The sequence below is a fragment of the Aspergillus eucalypticola genome, assembly GCF_003184535.1.
Source record: "Aspergillus eucalypticola CBS 122712 chromosome Unknown BO83scaffold_31, whole genome shotgun sequence".
Taxonomy (NCBI): domain Eukaryota; kingdom Fungi; phylum Ascomycota; class Eurotiomycetes; order Eurotiales; family Aspergillaceae; genus Aspergillus; species Aspergillus eucalypticola.
Window position 1 is genome coordinate 259,354 of NW_020290305.1, and position 27,934 is coordinate 287,287.

A 27,934-nucleotide genomic window follows, 5' to 3' on the forward strand; every position below is an offset into this window, starting at 1 on the left:
CTCCATTGTGGTAGAGGGGGGGTGAGTGAATTCTTGTGTTCCGTGGTGAGAAGAAGGGGGCGTAGACACTCCACTAGTGGTTATCTTTTCATTTCCATCGCAGGCAGTGACCCCGGTAGTGACTAGAAAATGCTAAGGAGTAAATGCACCAAGCATCGGAACGGCTTGGATGAATGGGAGGAGACGGGGATAGGAATGGGGTCATCCGAGAGGGGAAACTCGAGATCCACGGAGAGCAAGTGGGACTTTTGCCAGGCACTCCGAATCGTCTAACCTTCTCTCTTTTGTTCGTCCCTATTTCCCCTACTTCCCTATCCATCCGCAACTGCTATCGTTTCGGCCATTTTTCTCTTCGACATATCTCCATCTCGAGCAACAAACCCACTTTTCCAGATGTTCCCCGGATTCCCTCATCCTCCCCCCACAATCGCCGATCAGTCGTTCCACTGTGGATAAGACGTCTGGCAGGCGGAGAATCAAACTTATGGTGGAGTTCCCCTCAGCATCGTCCAACGAAATCCGATTCTGGTGCAGCTGCGCCGCCTATCTCATCCCGCTCTCTCATCGACAGTTACACTTTCCCGATACAGTCTCCACTAGGTCCAGAAGTCCCAAAATGCGAGCAGCTCTCCTTCCTGCATCTTCATTGGCTTGAGACCACATGTTCTCGTCCCCTGCAAGGTTGGGAGAGGTGTGCTAAAGATGCCAAATACAATCCGTCCGTCGTGCCGCATAAAACGCCCCTCGAACCCCAGCTGTTGTCCTCAATCCATGCTTCTATCCTTCCTTCTTTCTTTTGATTCGTATCAAATTATCTCTTCTTCTTATCGAACCTATCACAATGATCGCCCCCACTGAGCCTGTTCAGCCCTCCAATTCGGCCACCCCTATCACCCAATTTCATCCTGACATCACTCGGGAAGCTTTGGAGGAAAAGGTTGTTCTCATTGTGGGTACGTGGTTCCCGAAACGCGTCTTGCGATTCTCACATCGCCAATGCTAACGTATGCCTGAAACAGGAGGTGCCAATGGTATTGGCGCGAGTCTTGTAGAGCTTTGCTGTGAGAACAACGCCTACGTAATCATTGGCGACATTGATTCTACCGCCGGTGCCCCCTTGAGCCGGAAGTGCCGTGACAAATGGCCTGTCTACTGGGACCCCTCTGGTCCCCCGAAGCCTCCGCGCTCCTCTTTCCAAGAGACTGATATCACGGACTACCAATCGGTGCTTGATCTCTTTGACTTCACATTCAAGACCTACAAGCGCATTGATCATGTCGTTGTTACTGCTGGCAGTATGGAACCAAAGGAGAACTGGTTTGACCATGCCCTAAGCCTCCAGGCTGTGCGCGAGGTAAGCTACCTCACAACTTACCTACTGAGGGATCCTGCTAACAATGAAAAGCCCCCATCCACCAGAGACCTTGACGTCAACCTCATTGGAACCCTTTACGTCGTTCGTCTCGCTGGTGCCTATCTCCGCCATAACCGTGGCCCTGGAGTAGACCGCTCCATTACATTATTCTCTTGCGCCGCAGGTTTCAAGGAAACCCCCGGTGTGTCTGTTTACCAAGCAGCCAAGCACGGTGTGCAAGGCCTAATGCGCTCCCTACGCCCCTACTTCATCTCCCCTTACAAGCACAACCTCCGCATCAACACGATCTGCCCCTGGATGACCCAGACTCACCCGGCTGTAACAAAGAAGCTCTGCGACCGGTGGGAGGAGGAGGGCCTTCCCATCAGCTCTCCTCTCCAGGTGGCTCAGGTGGCTGCTGGCGTGCTCGTGGACGACTCACTCAACGGTACCTCGATGTACGTCGAGGGTGGCCGCGCCTGGGAGATCGAGGCGAACCTTGATCGTCTCGAGCCACAATGGCTGGGGGAGGTTCCCGCGAAAACGCTGGCTCAGGGACAGAAGGTGTTGAAGGATGCCTGGGCTGCATGAGAAATGGCCACCACACGACTACTAAAAATAGCACTTTTCCGTTGATACCCATAGCGTTGGCCAGACTTGACACAGCACAGTTTCATTGAGATGTGATGAAATTACTAAGACATATATAATGAAGAAGATATGAATGAATCAATGACAAAGAAATTACCCGTAACTATTTCGCGATTACTCTGTTTCAATGTATGATACCGCTTTGTTACTTCCGGTATAGCTCGAGTTGTGCTGCACGTGATACTAATAACAAACTCACTCCGTATTTTTCCGTGCATCATCTTGCCTGTTTGTTGTTTTCGTAAAATACCACGTGCTGCAGGGGCAGAGGCATATCGCAAGGCCATATAGTATTAAATTTAAGAATCTCCGATGCTTGTGTTCCACTGGAAAGATGATACTGACGTACTAAAGACTAACCGTTCAACGTTAATACTTCTAGTGTATACTATAGTTAAGATACTACTCAGAGCACCAAACTCTCATACTGCCTGTGTGACTCAAATTAAAAGCTATCTATCTACACGTACCATTCATAATAGTACGAAATCGTGCGATTCAGCTTTCCTCCGTCGAAATCCTTCGCCTATTCCACAGTCAGCAAACAAAACCAGTAAACAATGAAACCACAAAATCTCACCAACGCATTAACAAAATAATCCATCATCTCATTCTCCTTATCGAACCATTTTTGTTGTCTTGGCGAGAGATCAACGAACTCTGTGAATGTCTGTGCAGAGTCAAAGTCGATCCAGAGTACCCTTTCCTCCTCCTCTGCTACGGAAACCATCATATCACGCGGCTTTGGATCAGCATGAAGAACCCCCGCTGCGTGGATATCGTCGAGAATCTCACGGAGTTTATCCAGGCGTTGTGGTGAGTAGTGGGATAGGTCAATTTGCTGCAGTTGTGGAATATACTCAATTAGGACAGCATTGGGCGGTAGTTTGTCGTTAAGGAACATGTGGAGATCTGGCCAATCAGCCGGTTGGATCTTTCTGATCGTCCCGTAGAAGTTTGGGATAACGCCTCTCTGGCATAAGCCTTTGGATTCTAGTCGGTGGTAGGCGGTGGATTCGGAGATGAAGAGGTTGACTATGCGGTCGGGAGGGTCAAGTTCGTTTGGTTCTCGATCATGGTACTTTGATTATAAGTGAGAAGGCAGTATATTCAATGGGGGTGCTGGCTTACCACTTTCATGACGCATAGCTTTTCACGGAAACGCACTTTGAACACTACCGAGTATCTGCTTTCCTTTAACGTTTCGAGGAATTCAACTTCCGATGGGTTAACGTCTAACTCCTTGGACATGAGAGCTATGTGAAATTAGCAGGTGAAAGATGAGGGTTGAATATGAGATGTGTATGTCTGCTAGGTTATTGAAGTAGTTGGGCAAGACTACTCATCCCTTGCGGAAGTTCGATGCTATGTTTAGTGCCCGAGGCATGAATGCCGGCTGCCAACTGAAGACTCTGCCCTATCCGTGTGTGCTATAAAGACATGTCACTTCGCTGGTAATAACAACAGCGTACTATATCAATCTCTATGCGCATAATAGCAATCCAGACAGCAATGAGCTGATCGCATGCAGTGTCCAGAATGGAAGCTCTACCGCCAGCTGTCCTGCCCACTCTCTGATTACTTGCAGGGCTTTACATATTTCGGGCTATAGTGAACTATAAGAGCCACGTGAGCTCACGAACCGGTTTAGCCCTATAGAACCAAAAGCAGAGCATCAGCAAGGCAACTTTATCATTAACGGTCGTGAAAAGTAGAGGAAGTTTATTTCGGTCAGATCAGACCATATTGAGAGGTCAGACTTCTGATTACCCAGAACGTGCGGTATCCTTGATTAGTTTACAGCATATATTAGCCGAAGGAAATTAGAAATCCTGCGGGAGCTTTTAAATGAGATGCACTATTCATCGACAGACAGGATAGAATCTATCATTCGGTTAGGGCGCTCATCCTGTGAATCTTGTTCGTAGGGTGCGAAAAGCGACAAGGGAGTATTGAGCCCAACGAAGCTCAGCTCATACCAAGGCACTGACGCATGACTCTGTCCTCCGCTATGCGGAAGATAGAGATAACGCCTTACGTCCATAGCACGGTGGCGCAATAACGAAAAAGGTCTACGTACAGTAGCTTGGAAAGCTTCCTAAAGCCGCAAGCCCACGCACGTGGAGCTGGGGTAAGCTACCGTTGAGCTGTCAGGATGCGGCCCCAGCGTCGGGCTGTTAGAAGTTTCGGTTAAATTCACATGTGCGCGATGCAGTGTCTCTGGAGTAATTATGGTTGGTGGTGACTTCTAAGGCCTGTGTTGCGTTTGCGCTAGCCCGCAGGTGGCGGGATTCTATATCACCTCCTAGGCCGGATAGGCTTCATCCTTGCCTAATGAGGCGCGTCTAGCCGGGTCTGGATGGTGCTCGGTTAGACATTGCTGTTCATTGAGTATTGTTGATTAATCGAGGACCGCGGATTTAGTTATGCTTTCAGGCAGACGTTAGAGAAGGAGCAATGGAACATCACCAAAATCTATCTTGCAACTATCGACATTTAATGATACAGAGGTAATGGCTTGCCGGAGTGTACGAAGCCCAGGACTTACAGGAACAACGGTGGCGTTGTAACCAATCCAGCCAGCCGCGGCTTGCTTATCCACGGGAAATCAGCTACTACTGCAACCAATAAATGTGACCATCTGAATGTAGCTAGTGGCAACCACCAAGTCACGCGTAAATCAAAGCTTGGTCAATGTATTACAAGTGGCTTGATTAGGTGGTAGTCCCAGAAGGTGAAATCATCACTGGGACTGAGATTGTTTTTTCTCTGCACGTAGCCGAGGGTTCGGCAGAAAAGCCTAGAAAACGGTAGGGGGCTTAATGGGTACTTGGCAGGGCTTGGTATATTCTTAGCATTGCTGCATTTTACATACACATCATTCATTATGATAACCATTCGATCAACGCGAAGTCTTAATACCTCCATATCATTATCCAACGTCAAAGAACTGAATCAATCCTCCCAAACGTGTCGCGTGGTTAATATCTTGCCCGGAACTAGCTGAAATCAAGCAAGGCCTCCTATGGTGAGGATTTCAGTGTCACCAAAAGGGCTTGTAACCTGGCCGCCCCCTAGCTAAAGGCTTCACAACCAATCCCAACGCGCTGTGGCGTGAGATATTCCGCCAACCACCAGCCGAGGATGACAGGAATCGAGGTCCATGCGGGAATCTCAGGAGTCATCTGGGGCCCCGCATCTCCAATTGGCATTTCCCCCGCAAAGCTGGTCACCGCTGGGTAATGTTGGTGGTCCTTAACTACTAAATTAGTACATTAGCCCTGCTTATCCCGGACCAATGGGGTAATTCTGTGGAGACAAGCAACCACATGTTCAACCACGTTAGTGACCTGGACTTGTCTCATTTTGAGTTCATTTAGCTCGTATTTTTTGGGTCGAGGGCCTGCATTTTCACTTGCGCCCTTGCTGGGTTGCTTATTCCTGGGCTGTGGTGGAAAGGGGGAAAACGCCGGGCGGCACTCACTTTCCAAGTCACACAGTTACATGGGGTAGATTAATCAAGTCAGGTCAATTTAAGACCTACATCCCGCCCTCTTGGCCGATGCTTTTCTTCCTTCGCTTCTCTGAGACTTTCTTTCCCCACCTCTCGTAGCTCTTCCCAAGTCACTCGGTGGTTGAGCCCTGATATCCGACAAGATGGCGGCTGAAAGCGTCGCCGAACAGCGGGATGAGAAGCCTCAGACCGAGAAGGTGGACATCCACCAGTCTGAGGTTCTGGATAACCCCGATTTGATGCATGAAGCCTTCGATGGCGAGAATTACGAGCATCAGATGGGTGTCTGGGAGGCTGCGAAGCAGTATCCCTGGGCTTGTTTCTGGGCGTTCCTCATGTGCTTCACCATTGTAAGCTTTGTCTACATTCATTCACCAAATTAATTGCCATGTGCTGACATACTAATTCTCGTAGGTCATGGAATCCTTCGACATGTTCCTCAATACCAACTTCGTCGCACTCGATCACTTCTCCAAGGTCTTCGGCGTCGAAACCTCACCCGGTGTCTGGGCCATCCCGACCAAATGGCAAAGTGCTCTATTCCAATCTGGCCAATGCGGTGCCTTCGTCGGTGTGTATCTGGCCGGACCGATCACTAACAGGATCGGATACCGCTGGACGACTCTGCTGGGTCTTGTTCTCATGAATGCGACGATTTTCATCTCGTTCTTCGTACGTGACCTGCTTACATGAATGTCACTTCCACCTCACCTAACATCTATCTGCATAGGCGAACTCACTCACCCTCCTCGTGGTCGGCCAAGCCCTAGAAGGTGTCCCATGGGGTTTCTTCATCGCCAACTCCCCGGCCTACGCCAGTGAAGTCGTCCCTCTGCCCCTTCGCGCTGCAGTCACGGCCACCCTGCAAATGAGTTGGTCCATTGGTTCCATCATCGTCGCGGGCGCCACCTACGGTTACAACTCTCTCAATACGCAGTGGGAATGGCGCGCACCACTTGCCTTGCAGTGGATCTTCCCGGTACACTCCCCTCCTCCAATGCCATAAGTCAACAACCACTAATGATCAATCATCTCTAGACCCCCCTCATGGTCCTCCTCTTCTTCGCTCCCGAGTCCCCCTGGTGGCTCATCCGCCGCGGCCGCAGAGAAGAGGCCCTGAAATCTATCAAACGCCTGGGCGCCAAAACCGAAGAACAAGCCCACCAATCCCTCGCCATGATCGAGCGTACCGTCAAGATTGAGGAGGAAACAGGCGGTAGTCCCACGCTTCTCGATCTTTGGAAGGGTACCGATCGCAGACGAACAATCATCACTTGTCTCATCTATGCGTCGCAGAACTTTGCGGGTAACTTGATTGCGAACCAGGCCACTTACTTCTTCGAGCGTGAGTCTCCATCCACATCCTTTACTTCCCCAGTCGTGTCTCTCTCTGACTTGTATATGTATAAAGAGGCCGGTATCTCCGACGACAAAGCCTTTCAGTTGAATCTCATCACAACCTGTCTCCAATTCGTCGCCAACGCCGTCTCCTGGGTCCTGACCTCCTGGTTCCGCCGACGCACCGTCTTCCTCTGCGGCACCGCCACGAACATCACCTTCCTCTTCATCCTCGGTATCATCGCCTCCGTACCACAGAACCACAAGACGAACTATGCGCAAGCCTGTCTCGGCGTGATCATCTCCGTGGTCTACGCCGGCGCACAAGGTCCCATCTCGTACACTATCATCTCCGAGACATCCTCCGTGAGGCTCCGTGCGCTAAGTACAGCTGTCGGACGGTCCGCGTACTACATCACTGAGATCCCGATGATTTATCTCTCGTCGCGGATGCTTAATACCACGGGATGGAACCTGGCCGGCAAGTGCGGGTATGTTTGGGGGTGCACGGCGCTGGTGGTGTGGATTGGGGCGTACTTTGGATTGCCTGAGTTGAAGCACCGGTCATATCGTGAGGCGGATATTCTCTTTAAGAGGAAGATTTCGGCGAGGAAGTTCAAGACGACGGAGATTGGGGTCGATGAGAATGAGTAGGGGAGCTATCCTGCGGCGGTGTGGATGGGATGTGGTGTTGGGGAGAGGTTGTGGCTCGGAGAGAATTTTATGGTCGGTAGTATAGCAGTGCAATATGGAGTTTATTTTGGATTATCTCGGATTTTTGCTGGTATTGTTAGTTGGATGGATGCCAATGTAGGAGTAGATGAGTTCTGTAAGCAGGGGCTTCGCAATTGTTCGCGCCGTCCCGGGCCTTGGCATTGCTTGTAGGGAGTGCTCATCGTATAGAAAGCTTAGTATGGAGTATCTCTTTATGTACTGTGTTGTATGATACTTGGTGGAACATCACATAGGATAGGTAGATATGCCGTAAACGAAGGCAAGGATTGTATAGCAATTGCTTTATCTGGGTATCTTAGCTAATGAAGTAGAAATCAAACGATGGCGAAGCGACACCAATGGTCTGGAAAGTAAAAAGAAGAATGGACGAGTTATGCGTTGCCAAGCTGGTACCTCAATATCCAGGAGTCCTTGGGGTGAATCCAACCATAAGAGACGGCGGAGCAAAATTGTCGTCGGCGTCAATGCTAGGCTCTGCGGCATGAAGAAGCTGCGTCTATTTGGATTCCCAGTCAATGACCAGCTTTCAGTATAATATTCGAGGAACTCACATTGAATTTCATAAGAATCAATACGACAACTTTCTTCAATTCCAGCCAGGCCACCTGGGCTTCTGGATGGTCGCGCACGCAGCGGTTGAAGGATATCAATCCCTGCTCCATTCGGCTTCGCTGTTGTGCATCTGCCAAAAGCCATCGCTCAGGTTGAAATGAATGAACAGCGTTCCCAAACGTCTCACTGTCGAACTGCAGGACCTGGGAATTCCACATCAGGGCTGTGTTCTTGCAAACGGGGTAGCCTGCAACAATAACACCATCTATTGGTGCCTTGATCTCCTCTTCAAAGTTCACTGACAGCCGCATTGTCTCTTTCAGAACGGCATCAAGGTAGGACAACCTATTTAGTTCTCTCCATCGGGGTATGTCTGACAGTGATCCAACACCAAATGCAGTGTCTATCTCAGATCTAAGTCTATCAAGAAAATCCTGGTGCCTCAGTAGAAAATAAAATAACGACACGAATGTACCGGCAACATTGTGCCCCCCACGGATGCCATTAAAATATGGCCTCGTCCGGGTTCCGTCGCGCGACCGTTGTTGCATTGCCAAAGGGCCATTTGAGCTAACTGCATCACCCCCTCCGACGGAAACAGTAGGCGCTACCATTGGCAATGTCGCACATGTTGCTAGTCGACGTCCGCGATCTCTCTTCAGTGCCGTCACCGGGCTTCGGATGAGCATAAATTCAATTGTCGAGAACATACTCAACCATCGGCTGCTTCTTCCCATGTTGTCATGCCTCGCCTGCAACAAACCCCCGGTGGTAAGCTGACTTATGAACGTCGTCGCAAATATGCGCAAGGACGAGGTTATATCCAATACACGGTATCTTCGTATCGCTTTGATGAGTTGTTTCATGGACGGGTCGATTACTCCTTCGTACTCCGGTAAACCATGAGAGCATTCCCAGGTAGACTGCGTTGTCTGAATATTATCCAGGCTGAAGGTGACACTGTTCGAGGGTATCGCGTTTCTATAGTGGGGTTCTAGTGACTGTGACAATTAGCAAATGTTTTTCGAATACAAGCTTAACACGTACCCCCTTATCAACCCCCTGATCTAGACGGCCTATAATGGACCCATCTGCGACACTGAGGAAACGCGGTCCCAACCGCACAACCATGCCATATTCTCGATGAAGACCTGACAGACGCCGACCGTAGTGAGATTTATTGCGAACATATATGCGCCAAAAGTCCGACCATCCAGCGGCTGGAGGACCAGGGATAGCACGTAGACGGCTATAATTGCGGATGGCGCGAAGTAATGTCAGCAAAGCGAGCAGTATAACTGCAACGGCGCCTACTCCCATGGCGGAAGCTCGAATGCTGGTTCATTTTCCGCTCCAGTGGACGCGACGCTGTTTTGGTTATATCGACTGATGATGACACTCTGTCGGGATAAACACATCATCATCTTCCATTTCCCACAGCCGCGATATCCCGAGTCGAGAAAATGAATCGGAGCAGGCCGGCAGTGAAGTTCATGGGCTCACAGATGCGCGACAGGTCTAAAAGGTCCCCAGGCACCCGCACGCGAGTGGATTCAAGCCAGAACTTTAAACCGGCAGTGCCTGGGTGTGAATAATGGCACCAAGTAATTACGTGATAAGAACTGGTGCCCCTCAAGGGGGTCCGTTGTCGGTCGGGCCGAGGTGCGGCCACTCTGCTTCCAGCATTATTTGGCTTGCAACACAGCACAGTGTGGGGTCGCGCAATGTAACGGCAGATAAGTCGTCTGATCACAGCAAAGTCATCAGCACCTCTCATGAACTCGTAGGATTGGATGAAGATAGCCACCTATTGAGGGGTGGCATTTAGTTCTCCCTGCACATTAGCCTGCCTTAAGTCCATCTCACGCTTGAACGTGGAGAGGCCGATCGCGCGGGAATCGAGCAGTCTTCTGCCTTGGGCGCCAACTGCTACAGTCCACCACAGACACACTTATCGGGTGGAGTCCGAGCTATCATCAGTGTTGTTGGATCGGTGTGTATCCCAACCATTCTTTTTCTAAACCCGGCGAGATCCATTCCACGTGTCTGGTCCCTCTCATCCCCGCTATACTGTGGACGTTGATCGGCATCTCCACGCCGTGGACAGCATCCGCAACAGCAAGCCCAAAGTGTTTCGAGCAGCACCAATCCCCTGCAATAGAGTGTACGACATGGTGATTGTGATCTATCAATAGCAGTGCGTTCTGCCATGGCTCAGAGAAAAGGACGAGGTGGGCTGCAGCAGCGAGCTGCAGAGCACCAGCCCAACGCGAGACGGTCGATGGTCGCGTGCGTCAGCAATATACTAGGGTCCTAGACTAGTCAGCTAATATTTCTTTGTAGGTGTAACCGATGCCGCAACAGAAAAACCCGGTGTGCTGGCAACCCACCTTATCCATGTGCTGCATGCGCAGAGGTGGGCCATAAGTGTGTCTACTCGGAAGCTGAGAAGCGCGTCTCGATTCCCGAAAGGTGAGCCTGGAAGCCTGAGAAGAACGCAATGGATGCCTGAGCAGGTGACCAACATTCATTAGCTACTTTCATCAACTTCGCGCTCAAGCACAGGCCAGCCGTCGAGGTATGTACGCAATCAAATCCGTCTTGATATAAGTATTTGTCACGTTGTCTGATTCAATTAATTCCTGCAGATGAAGGTCGTCCTCTATCTCTCCCCAATCCCCCTGCGACCATCCAGAGCAGTCCCTACAACAATGTGGAGGTGCCTCTCGAGCGAGATGACTGGTGGTATAACGAGACGGGTCACGTCTTCTTGAATCGGTCAGGAGAGCATCGTGAGCTTGTCTTGAGGTCCCGATACCTGCGTAGCTGAGCTGATTAGTAGACAGATTATGTTGGGGCATCTTCTACCACCCATTTGGCGAAACGCCTAAATCCCTCATCAACCAATTTAGCATTGGATATGCGGCCATTGTATGATGACCCTCTGTCTCTGCGTCGCTCAGCTCCTCGGGTTCTACCCCAACTGCCCCCCTTCGAGTACGCCAAACGACTCTACTGGGTACAGTATGTCTATATTGGGACGATATTTTCCTTGATTCAGCCCCATGATTTCGAAGAGCGGCTCCATTTCGTTTACAGCCAACCTCCCGATGCACTCAATCGAGAGTCGTGTCTAGTATACTGCCAGGTGTTACTGGTCATAGCCTTCGGTCTGATGTATTCGGTGAACCAGTGGTCCGGAGATGACGGGCCTCCTGGGTTCAAATATTTCAAACATGCGCTGCGCTTCTTACCCGACATCCACGAGGAAGGCTCTATCTTTTTCGTGGAGGTTCTTTGCTACGTTGCGTATTATATGCAGAATCTCAATCGTCGAGACGCTGCATTTCTCTATGTAAGTTCAGTCCATGTGATGATTTCCACCGCTAATGCAGGTTATCCAGATCGGCCTTGCTCTTCGCATGGCTATTTCACTGGGTCTTCACCAGGAGGTCCTTGACCCAGATGTTAGTGAAGAAGATCGGAATCGTCGGCGGCGGGCTTGGTGGTCGGTGTATAGTCTGGATCGGTAAGGCTCACGTCCGTCTCCCCCTTAATACTTACTAACACCTGCTAGACTTCTGTCCGTCAAATCTGGCAATCCAATCACCATCCACGATGAGGATATAGGGACAACATGGCCGCAGCCTACGGTAAGTAGTGAGGATTCCATCACCAAGTTTCTTCTAACACTAAGTAGAGCGCAACTGAGGTGGTCCCTTGGCCATCGGTCGTCCTCACCTACTATACACAATTGTCTCGGATTTTGGGTAGGATAGGCGAAGGTTTGTGACCGGCTCTTCATTCCCGCAAGCAGAGACTCCATTAACATGTTACAAAGAAATCTATCGCAAGAAGCCACGATCTGGCTCCAACTTGCTTGTGTCTGTGCAGAGTATTACAGATGAGCTTTCGGACTGGCTGCGACGAATACCGGATCGCCTCCGTATCAACTTCTCCACTCTGAGTACTCACATTAATCGGGAGTCGGTCTCGATATTCTTACACTTTTATTCCTGTGTCAACATGACCGCACGGCCTTTAGTCTTCTATGTAATTAAACGCCGGCTTGATGCTGAAGATAAAGGTTCTGCGACCGTGGACTGGAAGGAAGGGCTATCGCAGAACACCGTGGCGGTGATTGAGAGCTGTGTGGCAGCAGCTCGAGCCACCACCCTTATAATGGATGCAGCAGCGAAGCACAATTTGGTTGGTATGTCTACTCATTCATTTGGAATTATTTTGGGTCGCTTCGCTAACACCGAGTTCAGCCACATACGGCTATCTAGACGGAGAGTACATCTTTTCTGCCGCACTTTTACTTGTGATGGTCAATGCCGCGTTCCCCTACAACGCTGCTAATTCCCGAGCGATGGAAATATCGATCAATTTGCTTCGCAGCATGGCTGACCGGGGCAATACCAACCTGGCTGCACGTCACTCCCTCCTTCTTGAACTACGATCGTCTATTGGTCAGAAGAGCTCCAAGCAAGGAGACGCTGCGGGGGTGCCCGTTACTCCAAGTAGCACACAGCAGCCAACACTATCACAGAATGCAGTCGATCACCCGACGGGGGAGGCTACTTGGACCCCACAACAAGACATCCCGTCGATGCAGGAAATCTCGTTTAACTTTGATGTGAACGACGATCCTGGGCTGTGGGAGGAGGTCCTGGGCCAGATTGACATTGATATGGATACTGATTGGATTGAGAATACTTTGAAGAAATGAAATACCCTCTCGTATATGTAACATTGAGCAGATTGAACGATTCATTTAATGATTCATTGGACAATTCTCATCGCTTGTCTTCTAGGTTTGTACTTGGTAATTGAATCAACGTGGTGTCCGTTCATCGCGCGTGAAGCTATGTTGAATGATGAATATATATATCCTCATTGCGTAGCCCAGATACTACAAATGGTAGTAGTGACAATGTTGTGGAGAGTGACTAATTTCTTGTTACTAATAATACTAGCAGTAGCTTGACCATTGTCCTAGAAACAGGCCATATAATCACACTGACGCATGGAAGTATGACACTGATTTAAGTCCCACTATCTCCCATCTCCAAGAGCCATGATCTTGAGAACTGATTCTTTATCTGGGATGTTATCAGCATCCGTTATCGCATTCGGTCTGATCGGTCCGGCTGCCCCGATCCGGGGGTGCATCGGGCCGACACGTGACCTCCAACCAATGAACGATTGCGGACATAGAGGGAGGTCCGGTGACGACAGCGGAATGGCTTATCGCATCCCCCAGTTATTTTAACCTGGGGAATGCCCCTCCATCCATCTTGTAGTTGAAAACAGCCATTGATACCCTTTTCCCTTTCCTTCTTGTTCTCCTCACTCCTCCCTCTCTCCTCTTCATCCTTCTTCACCCTAACCTTCATCATGCCCGGGTCAGACAAGATCACCATCTCCATCGATCGCGGTGGTACCTTCACTGACGTCCACGCCGTGGTCCCGGGTCGCCCCGACATCATCCTCAAACTACTCTCCGTCGACCCCGGTCACTACGAAGATGCTCCGACGGAGGGAATACGCCAGATTCTTGAGCTCGTCACCGGCGAGTCACACCCGCGAGGCCAGCCGTTGAAACTCGATCGCATTGGGAGCTTGCGCATGGGTACCACAGTCGCTACAAACGCGCTGCTGGAGCGTAAGGGAGCCCGGTCCGTGCTCCTCACCACCAAAGGTTTCCGTGACCTACTGAAGATTGGCGACCAATCACGACCAAACATCTTCGATCTCTCAATGGCTAGACCCGGAGTTTTGCCCGAGCAAGTGGTTGAAATTAACGAGCGTGTCGTACCATGCCACCCTCTCGCCGACAAGGACTGCTTTCAGAATGCTCGCATAGTGGAGGGAACAACGGGTGAAAAGTTCCGGGTAGTACAAGAACTAGACATTGAGGAGGTGCGTCCAGTATTACAACAATTGAAGGAAAAGGGTTACCAGTCCCTTTCGGTTGCTCTCGTCCACTCGTTCGCATATCCTGAGCACGAGCGCATCATCGGGGAGCTGGCTGAAAGCATGGGCTTCTCGGTTACCTTGTCTTCCAAACTCCAGCCCATGATCAAGGTGGTTCCCCGAGGCATGTCTGCCGCCGCAGATGCTTATCTGACGCCTGTCATCAAAACCTACATTGACTCAATATCGGCTAGCTTCGAGGGCGGGCTCGAGAAGCAGCATGAATGCCGATTTGAGTTTATGCAGTCTGACGGTGGGCTGGTCGACTTTCGCAGATTCAGCGGGCTGAAAGCGATCTTGTCGGGACCTGCTGCCGGTGTGGTTGGCTTTGCTGCGACGAGCTGGGATCCTCAGGAGAAGACCCCAGTGATCGGGTTCGATATGGGTGGTACATCAACCGACGTGTCACGGTTTGACGGTCACCTCGAGCACGTCTTCGGATCCAAGGTGGCCGGTGTCCTCATTCAGTCTCCTCAGCTCGACATCAATACTGTCGCTGCTGGCGGTGGTTCTATTCTGTCGTGGCGCAACGGTCTCTTCTACGTCGGTCCTGAATCAGCGTCAGCTCACCCGGGCCCTGCCTGCTACCGCAAAGGCGGTCCTCTGACCGTTACCGACGCCAACTTGTTCCTCGGCCGACTGCTTCCGGAATATTTCCCTCACATCTTTGGACCTAACGAAGACCAGCCTCTTGACATTGAGATTACGACTAAGCTTTTCAACGAGTTGACCCAAAAGATTAATACTGAGAGAAGAGGAAAGGGCCAGTCGGAGTTCACTGCGGAGGAGGTGGCACTAGGCTTCTTGAAGGTTGCGGATGAGTCGATGGCTCGCCCCATTCGCAACCTGACGGAAGCTCGCGGTTTCGAAACTGCATCCCACCACCTGGCATGCTTTGGCGGTGCTGGTGGTCAGCACGCGTGTACCGTTGCAGCGTCCTTGGGAATTTCCCGCGTCATCATCCACAAGTTCTCATCTGTCCTTTCGGCGTATGGCTTGGCGCTGGCTGAGGTGGTTAAGGAATCGCAAGAGCCGGTCTCTACGGAGTACTCGACCTCCCAGTCCACACTTGACAAGCGCTTCGAGGACATGATCAAGGCGTCTACTGAAGATATGCAGGAGCAAGGCTTTTCGGCCGACCAAGTTCGCCACGATTTGTATCTTAACCTGCGCTACGAGGGTTCAGATACCAGCCTGATGATCCTGAAGCCTGAGGATAACTCCGATTTCCTCGAGCAGTTCCGTGCCAGACACCGCAGAGAATTCGGGTTCAACTCTGACAGATCGGTTCTAGTTGATGATATTCGAGTTCGCACAATTGCCTCTTCAAAGGTTCGGACGGAGAAGAGCCCCCTCGTACAGCTGAGGGAGGCTACCCTGAAGGATGTCAGTGGAGGTCCGGACAACACCTCGAAAGCATACTTTGACGGGTACTCTGAGCGGATCGATACCCCTGTGTATCTATTGAACAAGCTCGAGAAGAATACTCGTGTGCATGGCCCTGCCGTCATCATTGACGAAACACAAACCGTCGTGGTGGCCCCGAATGCCGTCGCTAGTATCCTGGAGACCTGCATAGTCATCGACCTCGAGGAGCTCCCTCATGTCAATGGTGTTGAGGGTGGATCCTCAGGTATTGACCCGATTCGGCTCAGTATCTTCGGCCATAGGTTCATGTCAATCGCCGAACAGATGGGCCGCACGCTCCAGAAAACATCCGTATCTACAAACATCAAGGAGCGTCTTGACTTCTCTTGCGCTCTTTTCTCCCCCGATGGAGGTCTTGTTGCCAACGCGCCGCATGTTCCGGTGCATCTTGGATCCATGCAATTTGCGGTCCGCTACCAGCACCAGAAGTGGCTCGGTGATCTGCGTGACGGTGATGTATTAGTCGCAAATCACCCTAGCAGTGGTGGTACACATTTGCCCGATATCACTGTAAGTCTACCATCCGCTCTTCAATCGACTACACAGCTAACCGCGATAGGTCATTACACCCGTCTTCGACCGACCGGGTGGCACCGAGATCATGTTCTATGTAGCTTCCCGTGGCCACCACGCAGACATTGGTGGCATCCTCCCAGGCTCAATGCCACCAAAGTCTACAGAGCTCTGGCAGGAGGGTGCTGCAATTGAGGGAGACAAAATCGTCAGCAATGGCGTCTTTGACGAGGAGCGTATGATGGAGCTGTTGGTCCACAAGCCGGCTCAGTACCCAGGCTGCTCCGGAGCTAGATGCGTCAGCGATAACCTGTCTGACCTGAAAGCACAAATTGCGGCCAATACCCGTGGTATCTCGCTGATCCAAGCGTTGTTTGCGGAATACGGCGTTGAGACGGTGCAGAAGTACATGTATGCCATCCAAGCCACAGCCGAGACAGCCGTCCGCAACCTTCTCAAGGATCTGCACAAGAAATTTGGTGGTCAACCATTGGAAGCAGTCGACTACATGGATGACGGCACGCCTATCAAGCTAAAGGTCACTATCAACGGCGAGGATGGTTCCGCTCTATTCGACTTTGACGGTACTGGCCCCGAGGTATACGGCGGGTGGAACGCACCCATCGCCATCACCCACTCGGCCATCATCTACTGCTTGCGCTGCATGATCAACGCAGACATGCCCCTCAACCAGGGATGTCTGGCACCTATCGACATCCAGGTCCCCTCGCCTAGTATCCTGTCCCCCACCAAGTCTGCCGCTGTGGTCGGCGGAAACGTGGTAACCTCTCAACGCATCACCGACGTCGTCCTCAAAGCCTTCCGCGCCTGTGCTGCCTCCCAAGGCTGCTGCAACAACTTGACCTTCGGCACCAACTCCAAGCGCGACCCCGAAACCGGCGAGACTATCCCTGGCTTCGGCTACTACGAGACCATCGCTGGAGGCAGCGGTGCCGGTCCTACTTGGAGCGGAGAATCCGGTATCCACGTACACATGACCAACACACGTATCACCGACCCGGAGATTCTAGAGAAGCGCTACCCCACACTGCTCCGACAATTCACCCTTCGAGAGGGATCCGGCGGCAAGGGAAAGAACCCTGGTGGTGACGGTGTGGTTCGCGATATCGAGTTCCTCTCTCCGATGGAAGTGTCTATCCTTTCCGAGAGGCGTGTATACCGCCCGTACGGACTCGAAGGCGGCGAGGATGCACAGCCTGGAATGAACCTTTGGGTCACAAAAGATGTGGATACGGGCGTGGAGCGCGTGGTCAATATCGGAGGAAAGAACACTGTGTCTATGAAGACGCACGATCGCATTGTAATCAATACTGCTGGTGGAGGTGGATGGGGAGCTGTATCTGCATGAGGGGTTTGATGTTTTATTATGTTTATGTGAGCATGTATGGGTATTAGCTTATATGAATTGTATGATTGTTATATTATCATTGACGAATAAGCTTGTTTCGAATACTGTTACAAGGTTCATATACCTATTACCTACTGGTCAGAGTTAATTATGGAGTGCTCCTGCTCCCGCATGATCTCGTTGTGAGTTGTAACAAGACTGATACGACGCCAATGTGACAAAGTCATGCATGTGGAAAGGCAGGGCTTCGTATCATCCAGAAATGACCTACTTGGCTAAGAAACTTACTTGGTAGTGACTTCTGTAGGGTACAGTTTCAATCGAAGGGAAAAAAGAAGTGAAAAAAGGAAAAAAAAAAGGGGGGGGGGGGGGGGGAAGAGGAAGAAGAAAAGGAAAAAAATTGAAAAGGAAAGATCTCCTTGAAGGCTTAAGGTGAGATGTCTGCTACTATGGAAATATAGCCAAGGGACGACTACTCCGAGGGTGATACAAAACTTCGTGTTCATAGTAGTAAGCAGTGCTTTGCGCGCATATGTCGGTTTCATTATTAGCTAATGCAGCAACTACAGTGGCACACCCCTAACATCGATCGACACTTGACTTGGAGCACTACCTGCCGAAGTCCGGTCCGAATCATAATCCGCCTCTTCGTTTACAGCATCAGAATCTCTTGTGTCATGCGCGGGAGAAGGATGATGTCTATCACTGTGTGACGTATCCGATACCACGACCTGAGCTCGATAAACAACCACCTCTTCGTCTCCTTTGCCATCGTCATCGCCCTTTCTCACTACCAAAGGGAAAAGAACTGAGCGAACAACAGCCTGTTCATTTTGTGCCTGTTCATCTGATGCATACACGCCACTCTCGTCATGCATCAACGAGGCGTTGAAGAAGATCTGACTTGTCAAGTTGCCTTGGCTGTCATACTCTGGCTGAAAAGGAGGCAGCATAATATATTCTGCCAATTGCATGCGCATTTCAACAGAGAGTTGCACAGCATGGCGTAATATCGCGTCGAGCTCCTCGCGCAGTCGAGGCTTATAAAGACTCCTTTCCGATAGTATAGACATCAGTGTATCGATAATAGTAATCGAAATAGCTTGTATATCACGTTCTTGCTGCTGCTTCAACTCGATATCCCGGGCTAACACAGACAATGTCGTGGCTCGCCAGCGATGGACTGCTTCCTGTGGCAGACTCTGCCCTAAATCCTTCTCTAGCCGCTTGATTCCTGAGCGTATTGGCCGTTCCAAGCCAAATAGATATCGCGTAAATATGATTTTCCATACCATAGTCATAATAACGGACATGAAGATATTTCGCCGGTGAAGAGGTTCGGCAAGAAGCGCATCAACGCCGTATCCATTCAGTATGGCATCGCGGAATCGATCACGAATATTTGCGGGATGCAGGTTACTAAGTGAGCGACATAGCACATCACTGAAGGGTTCCAAAAAATCGGAGACCCAATCGAAACACAGCCGAAAGAGGGTGTCCAATGAATCGTGGAAATAATCTCCCTTGTAGAGGACAATAGGGGTCCTCGGTAATTCGCCGGCGGAAGTAATATCCTGTGGGAGACTGAACTGGCTAAGAAGCATCCCAGAAAATGAAATGAATCCACCAGCTACTGCTCCGGCTTTTACGGCAGTTTCAGCCTTCTGAGCTCTGGCGAGCGGAGTTGCATTGAGATCAATATATCGTGACAGATCGTTTGACAGGAGCCTTTCCTCGGTCGCTGATGATGGCTGGAAGCCCGGGGGTGCAGACTCATTATTAGAGTATGAACCGGATCCAGCTGGTGATGACGACGGAGGATTAAGCGATGCAGAATCTTGGTGTTCATCCTCTCCATCTGTTGAGGGTTCGCTGTCAGATGGAGCTGGCAGTGGCGGTCGAACGGCCCAAGAATCATCATCATCAGAATCTGTAGGTAATGTGAGTGATAATGATGGAAGATGATGAGTGAGAGAGAATCGGCCTTCTTCTTCCTCGTCCACAGGTAGATCGCTATCAGGGCCTGCTGGCGATGGTGGCGTTCGAAAGGGTGCCGTTACAGCATCTTCGTTCTCGATGCTAGCTAGAAACACACCCATCATATCCTGGCTACTACTCAGATTCTCAGAGAGACAGTGAATTTTTTCTTCTGTCAATTGGTTGTTTTCCGTTGGCTCCTCGTCGTATTCCTTGATAGACAGATAGTCCAGGTTCCCTGGGTCAGACAACTCAATAGATCCTGATCCCACACTTCCAGTATCTTCCGATCTTCGAGTATCTTCCGATCTTGCTGTATTAAAATAAAGATGATCTTCATAATAGCCTCCATATTAGTCCCATTAGACTCAGAATCTCCTGGCGCCCATGGTAAGGATTTGAGCGAGAATGAATGCAGGTGCTCGGCAACATGGTTCAAAACATCGGAATCCAGGTCTGTCAGCTCACAGAGCGGACATGATCCGACTGTGACAGGTGTTTTCCGGCGCCAGGCTGAGACCAACATCTGTACTTGGTGAGGTTTGATACCCGTTGAGTGCATCTGTTCTAAGTGCTCAGTGAATGCCGATTCTTCGTAAAACGTTGGTCGCTCGCTCGAGTCATTGCAGGCGAGGCAAACCCAATGGGGAAAGCCGCCATGGTCGGTGAACATGTGCGACAGCCAGAGATCCTTTGTATGGTAATTTATTTCGGGGCGAGGGCAATCATCTAGAATACATGTGTAGGGAAGAATATCTTTGGAGAGATGTTTCCTGGATGGCCATATGATTAGCATTCATCCTGATGCTCAAGGAATCAATACATACTTCCACTGACTCCCTCTGCTCATGGAAGCTGGCAATGTCTGGCAACAGCACGGACATTGGAAGACATTTTGATCGGGTCTCAGTTGGGGAGGCTTGGGATACGTCACACGAGAGCTGATTGCAGATACGATTGTAGTCGCTGGTTGGGCACTATCTCGGGTCGGAAACGGGATTGGATCTTGTACTTCGGTTGCGGTCGTTGTGCTATACACTGTGGGCAGTTTAGACTCGTCCGTTGACCTTGCGACGGGATTGAGAATGAGTGGCTGCGGCGTTTTTCGAGAAGTGGATGTCGACTTTGCTGGGGCCGGTTCCATGTCGGACAGCTTGATTGTGTGACGCTGAGTATACAAGAATCGGCTTCTGCGCTTCAGGTTTGTCTTGATGAGTCGTCGCTGGATAACAGTTAAAGACCGCGGCTCAGACACTATGGTGCCATCTATGGACGAGACCAATAGCACACTATCCGAGGAGGTCTCTGCTTGTAGAGTGCTATTATATCTGGGTCTTGACAGTAATAGAAGCTGCAGATGGTTTTTCAAAGCCTTGACCTGCGGATGGCCAGGGTTATAAGAAGCATCTGCCTTTTGAATTTGTGCATGGATGCCAGCCTTGCGACTGGAAGTCATGATTTGATCTGATTGGCCTATGATGGATTTTACATCCTGTATGGCTTGATCTAACCCATCGCCGTGCCTGTCTGCTCCTAGTAAGAAGTCATTCTTGGTCCTTTCTGCTCAAAGTGATATCTTGGCTGTACCTGTCTCAACGCACTGTTCTACGAAGGCTCGCAGCATCTCTAATAGATTTACCACGAAAATCTTTGCGTCCGGATTTGAGGTCAGCCTAGTATCAAGGGATGCCTTTCCGACTTTCAAGGCCCCGGCTCCATTTGCCCACAGCTTCAAGTCGGCTAAACAATTTTCTGCCCATTCTTGGAGAGCAGGAACAGCAGCCGAGTGTCGAAATATCTGGTGACAGGCCAGTGTGGCCTCAATAATCGAAGGCTGGTCTGCCATAACTTGGAGACTATGAAATGGGCAGTTTCGTTCACACCAGATGGTTCTGCTTCTCCATTCGGGCTTAGTTCAACACGTGCTGCCAATTACCCCGCATCCGCTGACTGTTTCATCCAAACATTCTCGTTCTTATGTCGCACAAATCCAGCTCTATCATGCCTCATGGACGAGGAAGGTGTATTGAACCTGGGCTGTCAGGTTCTGCCGTGGATCAGCAACCAAGTCATTCTTGTAGGGCAACAGACGCGTAATACCGCTTATGGCATGTTGGGATGCGAGTTGTTTGTTCTATCTCAGTAGATCCCAGCTATCAGCGAGACAACCCTTGCGCGATAAAGATTGTTGAAGATATTCAAGATTATAGATAAAGCGTGCTCAGTGAGTCTTCTCACACGCGAAAACCTGATGTTGTGCACTAACCCACTACTCAGATGTCGCGGAATGAAGCTGATCGCTTTCAGGCTCTGGGCAGAATCCGCAGTTATAAAGATTCAACGAGCAATATTAGACAGACTGTGATCAGAGAGATACAGGAAAGCCTGACACATTTTGTCTGACACAGCCCAGAATATAATGCTCTCTTGCGACTAATTTCCGACTGTTCTATGGTGGAAGAGACGGAGCCGCTATATACGGAGGAATACCAGGACGTTAACGATATCGGATACTCAGGGTACCTGAACCAAGTCCTCTATACTCAGTTACAGACCTACGCTAAATGTGGCTGCTGCACTGTTCACTTGGAATCGACTCAACTGTGATTGAGTACTGACAATTAAATCTATGATAATGATATTTTCTTTGAGCTTGTCTTGAAGGCCAGTCCTTTCTTACCTACGAACTTTCCATCATTCGTGCAGTGGAAGGCGTCGATTGTGAAAGTCCCAAGGTGAGACAAAAGGCTCGGTTGGCAGTAAACACAACTAACGGCCGAGACTGAGTTGCGCAGACAGACTGATTTCCAGAAGAGCAAGAAGAAGGTTGGGTTTGCATCCTTATATTGTGATTTATTATCGCTGAAACGCAATAGCTCGCTCTTATCCCAAAGATTGAGACGGCTAGAGCGGGGGGAATTCTGTAAGTTGATCGACAATCGCCTTGGCAGGCCCGTGCAGTTTTGTATTCAGTTAAATATGCTGCAAGTGATCGAACCACCTGATCCTAAGCCCTTCTGTGGTATTCGCCCCATGGAAGGACTTTTACTAGGGTAATGGCTTGAATAAATACCTCATCTTTCAAAAAAGGTAAAGTCTCATCTAGCATATACTATTGCCAAGTCCGTCTGGCAGTATTATAATTCACCGTGGATGATGGTGCCCTGGACTCATGAAAGCATTCAACTGCTAATTGAAGAAACTGGTCTGGCAGATCAGGGAAAGCTACATCTATATCTGACAGCAAACATGGCCCGAGCGGTATTTACTTCTACGGACTGCTATAATGCCGATAATCTCATGCACTAATATCCATACATTCTAGCATTAGGGGTAATTCTTATTGAAATTGCTATTAAGTAGCCCTTGACAAGTGAAGAATGCCCTCATTCCTTCAGTGAAAATGTGGTGAATGACTACTATACGTGGGTGTGGACAACGGCACACAGAAGCAATTTGAGGGACATGGTGCATTCTATGTACGAGGAGGCTGTTAATAACTGTCTTAACCCTGAGCTATTTGGTGGCGACTCCACACAACAGTACAGAGATACGCAGCAGATAATGGCCCGACAGAACGTTTTATACTAGAAGATTGTTTCCCCATTGAAGAAATTGTCTGAAGCCTATCAAGATGACTGGGGTATCCAGAGCGATGCTACCGCAAAAACGCTCGGGACAGTCGCTCACCATGTCATTTCAGAGACTTTCATTGCCTCACAATTCCCCCATCAAGCAGATTTCACGGTCGCAATATTCTGTGCTTTACCGCTGTAGGTTGATGCTGTCAGTGCTTTGTTTGATGAAAGATTTGAAGACTTCAGCCTGTATCGGAATTCACCGGGAGACTCGAACACGTACACCCTCGGTCGAATAGGTTGCTATAAAACCGCATTGGTACATCTTCTGGGAATGGGAAAGAGTGTTGTGTCTCAAGCATCCTCCTTAATATGGTCAACCTATCCGAACATTAAGCTCGCCCTCGTGGTCGGAATCTGTGGCGGTGTCCTATATAAGAAGGGGAACAAAGAGATCCTCCTCGGAGATATAGTAGTCAGTGATGGGATTATCCAGCATGATTTCGGGCGAAGGATTCCTGGGGCATTTCTGCCCAAAGCATTGGTTGCCGATGGGTTGGGGCGGCCTAATGTCACTATAAGAGGTTTCCTCTTGAAGATACAGACATTCATGGTACAAGAGCGTGTTTCGAACACATTGAAGGAATATATGGGAGTTATAACCCAGACGCTTGGCAATGACAGTGCTTGATATCCAGGAGTGGAACAAGACGAACTCTACGAGCCAAGCTATCAACATAAACACCGTGGCAGTACTACTTGTATCAGATGCGCAGACTCGAGCAACACTACGGTCTGCGGCGAGGTGTTTGATCTATTATGTAATGAATTGGGATGCGGGAAAGAGAATTTTGTGAAACGGAAATGTCTCCAGGCTGCACTTAGAGAGGGGCATACACCTTCTCCGGCAATTTACCTAGGTCTCATTGCATCAGGGGATACTGTTATGAAGTCTGGGCAAGACAGAGATATTATCGCTATGCGTGATAATGCGATAGTGTTTGAAATGGAGGGTGCGGGGGTCTGGGATAGTCTGCCTTGTCTAGTGGTGAAGGGTGTTTGTGACTATGCGGACAGCCATAAGAACAAATTATGGCAACCGTATGCTGCAGCGACAGGAGCAGCCTGCATGAAAGCTTTACTTGATGAGTGGACATTTTGACTCAGTAAGCATCTAGTGCATATTTATTACCTACAACGTAACAATAGAATTCTCAACATACAGATACTCAGTCTCATACCGTTAGAAAATGCTTTCTAACTACACTATGAAGCCCACTGTCGTGTGGAACTATCATTTTCCGGTGATCGGTATAAAGTATTAAGAACCATCGTTCTAGCTGGAATAACAGAAGGAGCCGATCAAGGAGGCTCATATACCTCTTATGCAGGCTGCCGCAAAAGCAAGTATCGATGCAGACTATTGGCTTCCTACGGCCGTTTGGGGCTTATCTGCGGGAATTAATGCTAGGCTGCTACGCCGGGCTACCCACGGACCCCGGTGCAACTTGACTCCTCATTCTCTGTATCTTCGTTCATCTCACTTCCTCCCACATCCCACATCTCATTGCCTTCAACCCAGATCCAATCAGATTCCAGCGCAATGGTCCTCCGCCAGGAAAGAAATCCGCTCACTCCAGAATTCGACGCTCTCGTCGACGAATTGCTTGGGGAATGGCACATTCCAGGCCTGGCCGTTTCGATCGTACACGGTTCCAGCACCTACGCAAAGGTACTACCACCATCCAAGATTGCCATTGACCTGAAAACCACACTAACTATGAACTCAGGCCTACGGTTACGCCTCCTTTCCCTCCACACCCATGACCACCACCTCTCTCTTCACGACCTGCAGCACAACCAAAGCCTTTACCGCCGCCGCAATGTCTTTAGCGATCGACGATAGCCAGTCCACTCCGCACCCAATCTCCTGGTCTACGCCCATCTCTTCCATCATCCGTGACGACTTTGTTCTTTCTACTCCTTCTGCTACCACCTACACTACAATTGAAGACATCTTATCGCATCGCAGTGGGCTCCCAGGCCACTTCTTTTCCATCAACCTCGCTCATCCGAAAGAGACTTTGCGCACCGAGGTCCGCAGGCTTCGATGGCTACCACTGGCCTTTCCGCCACGAACCAAATTCAACTACAACAATCATATGTTCATGGCTGCCACATATTTGTTGGAACATATAAACGGGGAGGGCCTCGGAACGACGCTGAAAAGAAGAATCTGGGACCCACTTGACATGAACGATACATATTTCTCTACTGCCGAAGTGCAAAGGCACCCGAACTTGTCAAGGAGACTAGTCAAGGGCTACACCTGGAATCCGGAAACACACGCCTATTACGAAGAGCAATATATCAACTATGCTCCGATCACCGGAACTGGTTCAATGGTTTCTAACGTGATGGATTACGCAAAGTGGCTGCGCGCTATGCTTTACCAGGCACCGCCTATCTCGAAGGAGGGGCACACAGCACTTCGTATACCCAGGACAGTCATTGCCGAGTCGGATTGGGAAAATATGCTCGCTCCGCCCGGTGCATACCATCTCTATACCATGGGGTGGTTTATAGACTACTATCATGGAGAACAACTATACTGGCACCCGGGTAGCTGGGCCGGATTTGGGATAATGGTTGGATTTTTGCCTGCAAAAGACTTCGCGTTTGCTATGATGGGAAATACCCAAAACGCGAGGATTGCAGAGTTAAATTTGTTCTTGTACCTCATCGACCAGCTGCTGGGGAAGAGTGGAGCCGACAGAGAGACCCATGTGAGGAAGCTAGGGGCGAAGCTTAAGGAGATGGAACGGATGTACAACGAGAGTGTCGAAAGTGTGGTAGCACGGTTATACCCGAACCTGAAAATGAGGTTACCACTTTCATTGTCGCTGGGAGCATATACAGGTACATATGCGCATCCTGGATACGGAGAGTTTGAGGTCTGTGAGAAGAGCGGCAAGTTGGTCGTTGATTTGAGAGACCGTGTGGGGAGCTGCAGTATGCGGTTCGAGCATGTCAGTGGAGAGTTCTTCGTCGTCAAGTACTATAATCCTGAGGCCGAGGCTGTGGGACCAGACTATACAAAGGCTGAGTTTTATGTTGACGAGCAGGGAGTACCGAAAAGCCTGGGGTTAGATCTGGAGTCCGTTTTGGGTGAGAAGATTTGGTTTCGAAGGATGGAGTAAGCTGTGATAGTATAGCTACTAGGAAGAGTCGATGTTCCTCGCCATATCCGTCATACCGTGCAATTATAAGGATGAGAACATCAATGACCGTCAAACTAGGACTAAAATCCTTCTCAAAGCAGCAAACGATATTGATAATATGTTATTCAAATTTAAAATCCGAACAACAGGTTTCATAAAGACATAACTCGTATATGCCAATCAGGGCAGCAAAGTGGACGACTCAAAGCCCATTTCGTACCCATCCATCAATCAAACCGATACCCACTTCCTGTACTATCCTCCAACCCACTCCCAACCCACACACCGAGAACAAATGAAATCTACCCCCTCCACCTCCCAAAATGCACCCCACCCCTCTTCGCCAACTCCCTGTCAAACTCACTCTCCCCACCCGTAGCATTAACAATCCTATCCAACATTGTGCTCAAATCATCAAACGTGATATTCTCCTTTGCCCGACTCCACCCTAGATCCAGCGGAAGACGTTCATTCTCTGCGAACCATCAGTCAGCACAACACACCATCACTACCTCAACCCCACCAGGACTAAACTCAACTCACCAAAAAGATACTCCACCCTCGACCGATTTACCAACCCATTCTCCTTATCCCCAAGGACAATAATATACGCCGCCGTCTCCCCATAACTAAACGACGCACCCAGCTCCGACATGGTATAATTCGGATTCGTAGCCATAGAGGTATTCACACGTGCTTGGCGAGACAGAGCAGCCTGCTTCACGTCGATGATTGGGGAGGTCCAGTATGAGCGAGTTTCGTCGAAGATGGTTTGGTTGAAGTCGTGGTTGTCGCCGAAGTAGGCGTCTTGGCGGCTATACCATGATACACACTGGGTTAGATGGATGGAGTGGTGGGATTGGGGAGGGACATACCTCAAGCTAGCATCATGTTCGAGGATATCATGACGGCTTAGATCATTCAGGGAGAAGGTAGTAGCGTTGGGGGTTGGGTTGGTGGTTACTGCTTCTTGGTGGAGGAATTTGGAGAGTTCTGCGTCGATGCCGAGGGCGTTGTAGAGAGCGTTGATGGTGTGTTGCTCGGTGATGTTTTTGCCGTTGTGCGGGAGGTAGCCGTGGTTGGCGAGAGTGTTGAGCATTGGGCAGGGGGCGCGTACTTTCGGTTCTGTTAGTTGTGTGATTATGTGGGTAGGCTATATGGGGTGCTTACCATCGTTAGGGCCTGGAGGGGACCATGGTAGCGGATGCGGTGCTGCTCCTTGGGATGGGAATGCATGGGTTTGGGTAAGACCCGCGGTGAGAAATAGTAGAGTTGTTGTCTTCATGATGGCGGTAGTAGTAATAGAGAACTGAGTTTGTTATTTTGACTGTAACTAGGATGAGGATTTGATAGAATTTATATCCGGATGTACGCCTAGAGCTGAGCCATCTACATTACAAATGCCGGAATATTACTCGCCATCATCATCTGGAAGGAATTACGCTTGCGTTATTTTTATAATTGTGGAGTAGCAATTGTAGCCAGTCATGGGTGAAGATCGGGCAGGTTTCAGGATGGCTCCGATCTGGATGAGGGCACGATGACGGCCTTGAATGGGCAAGTCGCTAGCCGTTTTGGACTGGGTGTATACGAGCATAGTGGTGGCATCGTTGGTGATGCATCAAGTGTAAGATGATTGGCTGCACTGGCAGCTTTGGAATGCTTCGCGGAGCAAAACCCGCTGTACCCGTGAACAGCGACCTGGGACGCCTGATGCCAAGAGCT

General features: G+C 49.9%; 9 protein-coding genes across 9 annotated transcripts; 5 read left to right on the top strand and 4 right to left on the bottom strand.

The window, feature by feature from the left end:
- The first annotated feature begins 748 nt into the window (after positions 1-748).
- Positions 749-1,997, top strand: BO83DRAFT_141314 (putative 3-hydroxyacyl-CoA dehydrogenase). The gene is made up of 3 exons (XM_025526174.1): positions 749-953; positions 1,020-1,354; positions 1,406-1,997. Exons 1-3 carry the CDS (start codon positions 842-844, stop codon positions 1,943-1,945), a joined length of 987 nt encoding a protein of 328 aa, XP_025383874.1. The 5' UTR covers positions 749-841; the 3' UTR covers positions 1,946-1,997.
- A 468-nt stretch (positions 1,998-2,465) lies between these two features.
- BO83DRAFT_369340 (uncharacterized protein) lies at positions 2,466-3,308 on the bottom strand (the record flags this gene model as incomplete). The annotated part of the gene is made up of 3 exons (XM_025529856.1): positions 3,137-3,308; positions 2,586-3,086; positions 2,466-2,531 (listed from the first exon to the last, which is right to left on the bottom strand). Exons 1-3 carry the CDS (start codon positions 3,254-3,256, stop codon positions 2,466-2,468), a joined length of 687 nt encoding a protein of 228 aa, XP_025383875.1. The 5' UTR covers positions 3,257-3,308.
- Positions 3,309-5,662: 2,354 nt separating this feature from the next.
- On the top strand, positions 5,663-7,511 carry BO83DRAFT_402517 (putative MFS maltose transporter; the record flags this gene model as incomplete). The annotated part of the gene is made up of 4 exons (XM_025533540.1): positions 5,663-5,869; positions 5,934-6,191; positions 6,250-6,498; positions 6,558-7,511. 4 exons carry the CDS (start codon positions 5,663-5,665, stop codon positions 7,509-7,511), a joined length of 1,668 nt encoding a protein of 555 aa, XP_025383876.1.
- A 237-nt stretch (positions 7,512-7,748) lies between these two features.
- On the bottom strand, positions 7,749-9,601 carry BO83DRAFT_141401 (putative cytochrome P450 monooxygenase). The gene is made up of 3 exons (XM_025526175.1): positions 9,192-9,601; positions 8,144-9,145; positions 7,749-8,088 (listed from the first exon to the last, which is right to left on the bottom strand). Exons 1-3 carry the CDS (start codon positions 9,462-9,464, stop codon positions 7,987-7,989), a joined length of 1,377 nt encoding a protein of 458 aa, XP_025383877.1. The 5' UTR covers positions 9,465-9,601; the 3' UTR covers positions 7,749-7,986.
- A 752-nt stretch (positions 9,602-10,353) lies between these two features.
- On the top strand, positions 10,354-12,876 carry BO83DRAFT_322611 (transcription factor domain-containing protein; the record flags this gene model as incomplete). Its single annotated transcript, XM_025527902.1, has 10 exons — positions 10,354-10,433; positions 10,488-10,616; positions 10,679-10,722; positions 10,793-10,936; positions 10,991-11,499; positions 11,549-11,673; positions 11,722-11,797; positions 11,845-11,929; positions 11,986-12,357; positions 12,416-12,876. 10 exons carry the CDS (start codon positions 10,354-10,356, stop codon positions 12,874-12,876), a joined length of 2,025 nt encoding a protein of 674 aa, XP_025383878.1.
- Positions 12,877-13,463: 587 nt separating this feature from the next.
- On the top strand, positions 13,464-17,511 carry BO83DRAFT_369348 (5-oxoprolinase). The gene is made up of 2 exons (XM_025529857.1): positions 13,464-16,061; positions 16,111-17,511. Exons 1-2 carry the CDS (start codon positions 13,545-13,547, stop codon positions 17,431-17,433), a joined length of 3,840 nt encoding a protein of 1,279 aa, XP_025383879.1. The 5' UTR covers positions 13,464-13,544; the 3' UTR covers positions 17,434-17,511.
- Positions 17,512-17,957: 446 nt separating this feature from the next.
- Positions 17,958-21,256, bottom strand: BO83DRAFT_455369 (uncharacterized protein; the record flags this gene model as incomplete). Its single annotated transcript, XM_025537029.1, has 4 exons — positions 17,958-19,719; positions 19,779-20,183; positions 20,238-20,959; positions 21,050-21,256. The coding sequence occupies 4 exons, from the start codon at positions 21,254-21,256 to the stop codon at positions 17,997-17,999; spliced, it is 3,057 nt and encodes a 1,018-aa protein (XP_025383880.1). The 3' UTR covers positions 17,958-17,996.
- A 162-nt stretch (positions 21,257-21,418) lies between these two features.
- Positions 21,419-26,188, top strand: BO83DRAFT_402522 (beta-lactamase/transpeptidase-like protein; the record flags this gene model as incomplete). The annotated part of the gene is made up of 29 exons (XM_025533541.1): positions 21,419-21,552; positions 21,595-21,634; positions 21,688-21,807; positions 21,874-22,013; positions 22,080-22,145; positions 22,206-22,337; positions 22,362-22,398; positions 22,423-22,432; positions 22,517-22,559; positions 22,590-22,615; positions 22,655-22,671; positions 22,774-22,835; positions 22,860-22,878; positions 22,900-22,902; positions 22,927-22,989; positions 23,023-23,053; positions 23,093-23,157; positions 23,188-23,207; positions 23,235-23,307; positions 23,332-23,413; positions 23,441-23,463; positions 23,485-23,559; positions 23,587-23,611; positions 23,645-23,671; positions 23,699-23,793; positions 23,836-23,987; positions 24,021-24,045; positions 24,460-24,720; positions 24,779-26,188. 29 exons carry the CDS (start codon positions 21,419-21,421, stop codon positions 26,186-26,188), a joined length of 3,276 nt encoding a protein of 1,091 aa, XP_025383881.1.
- On the bottom strand, positions 26,183-27,928 carry BO83DRAFT_440827 (peroxidase family protein). The gene is made up of 4 exons (XM_025536290.1): positions 27,380-27,928; positions 27,085-27,325; positions 26,753-27,024; positions 26,183-26,684 (listed from the first exon to the last, which is right to left on the bottom strand). Exons 1-4 carry the CDS (start codon positions 27,492-27,494, stop codon positions 26,512-26,514), a joined length of 801 nt encoding a protein of 266 aa, XP_025383882.1. The 5' UTR covers positions 27,495-27,928; the 3' UTR covers positions 26,183-26,511.
- Between the last annotated feature and the right edge of the window lie 6 nt (positions 27,929-27,934).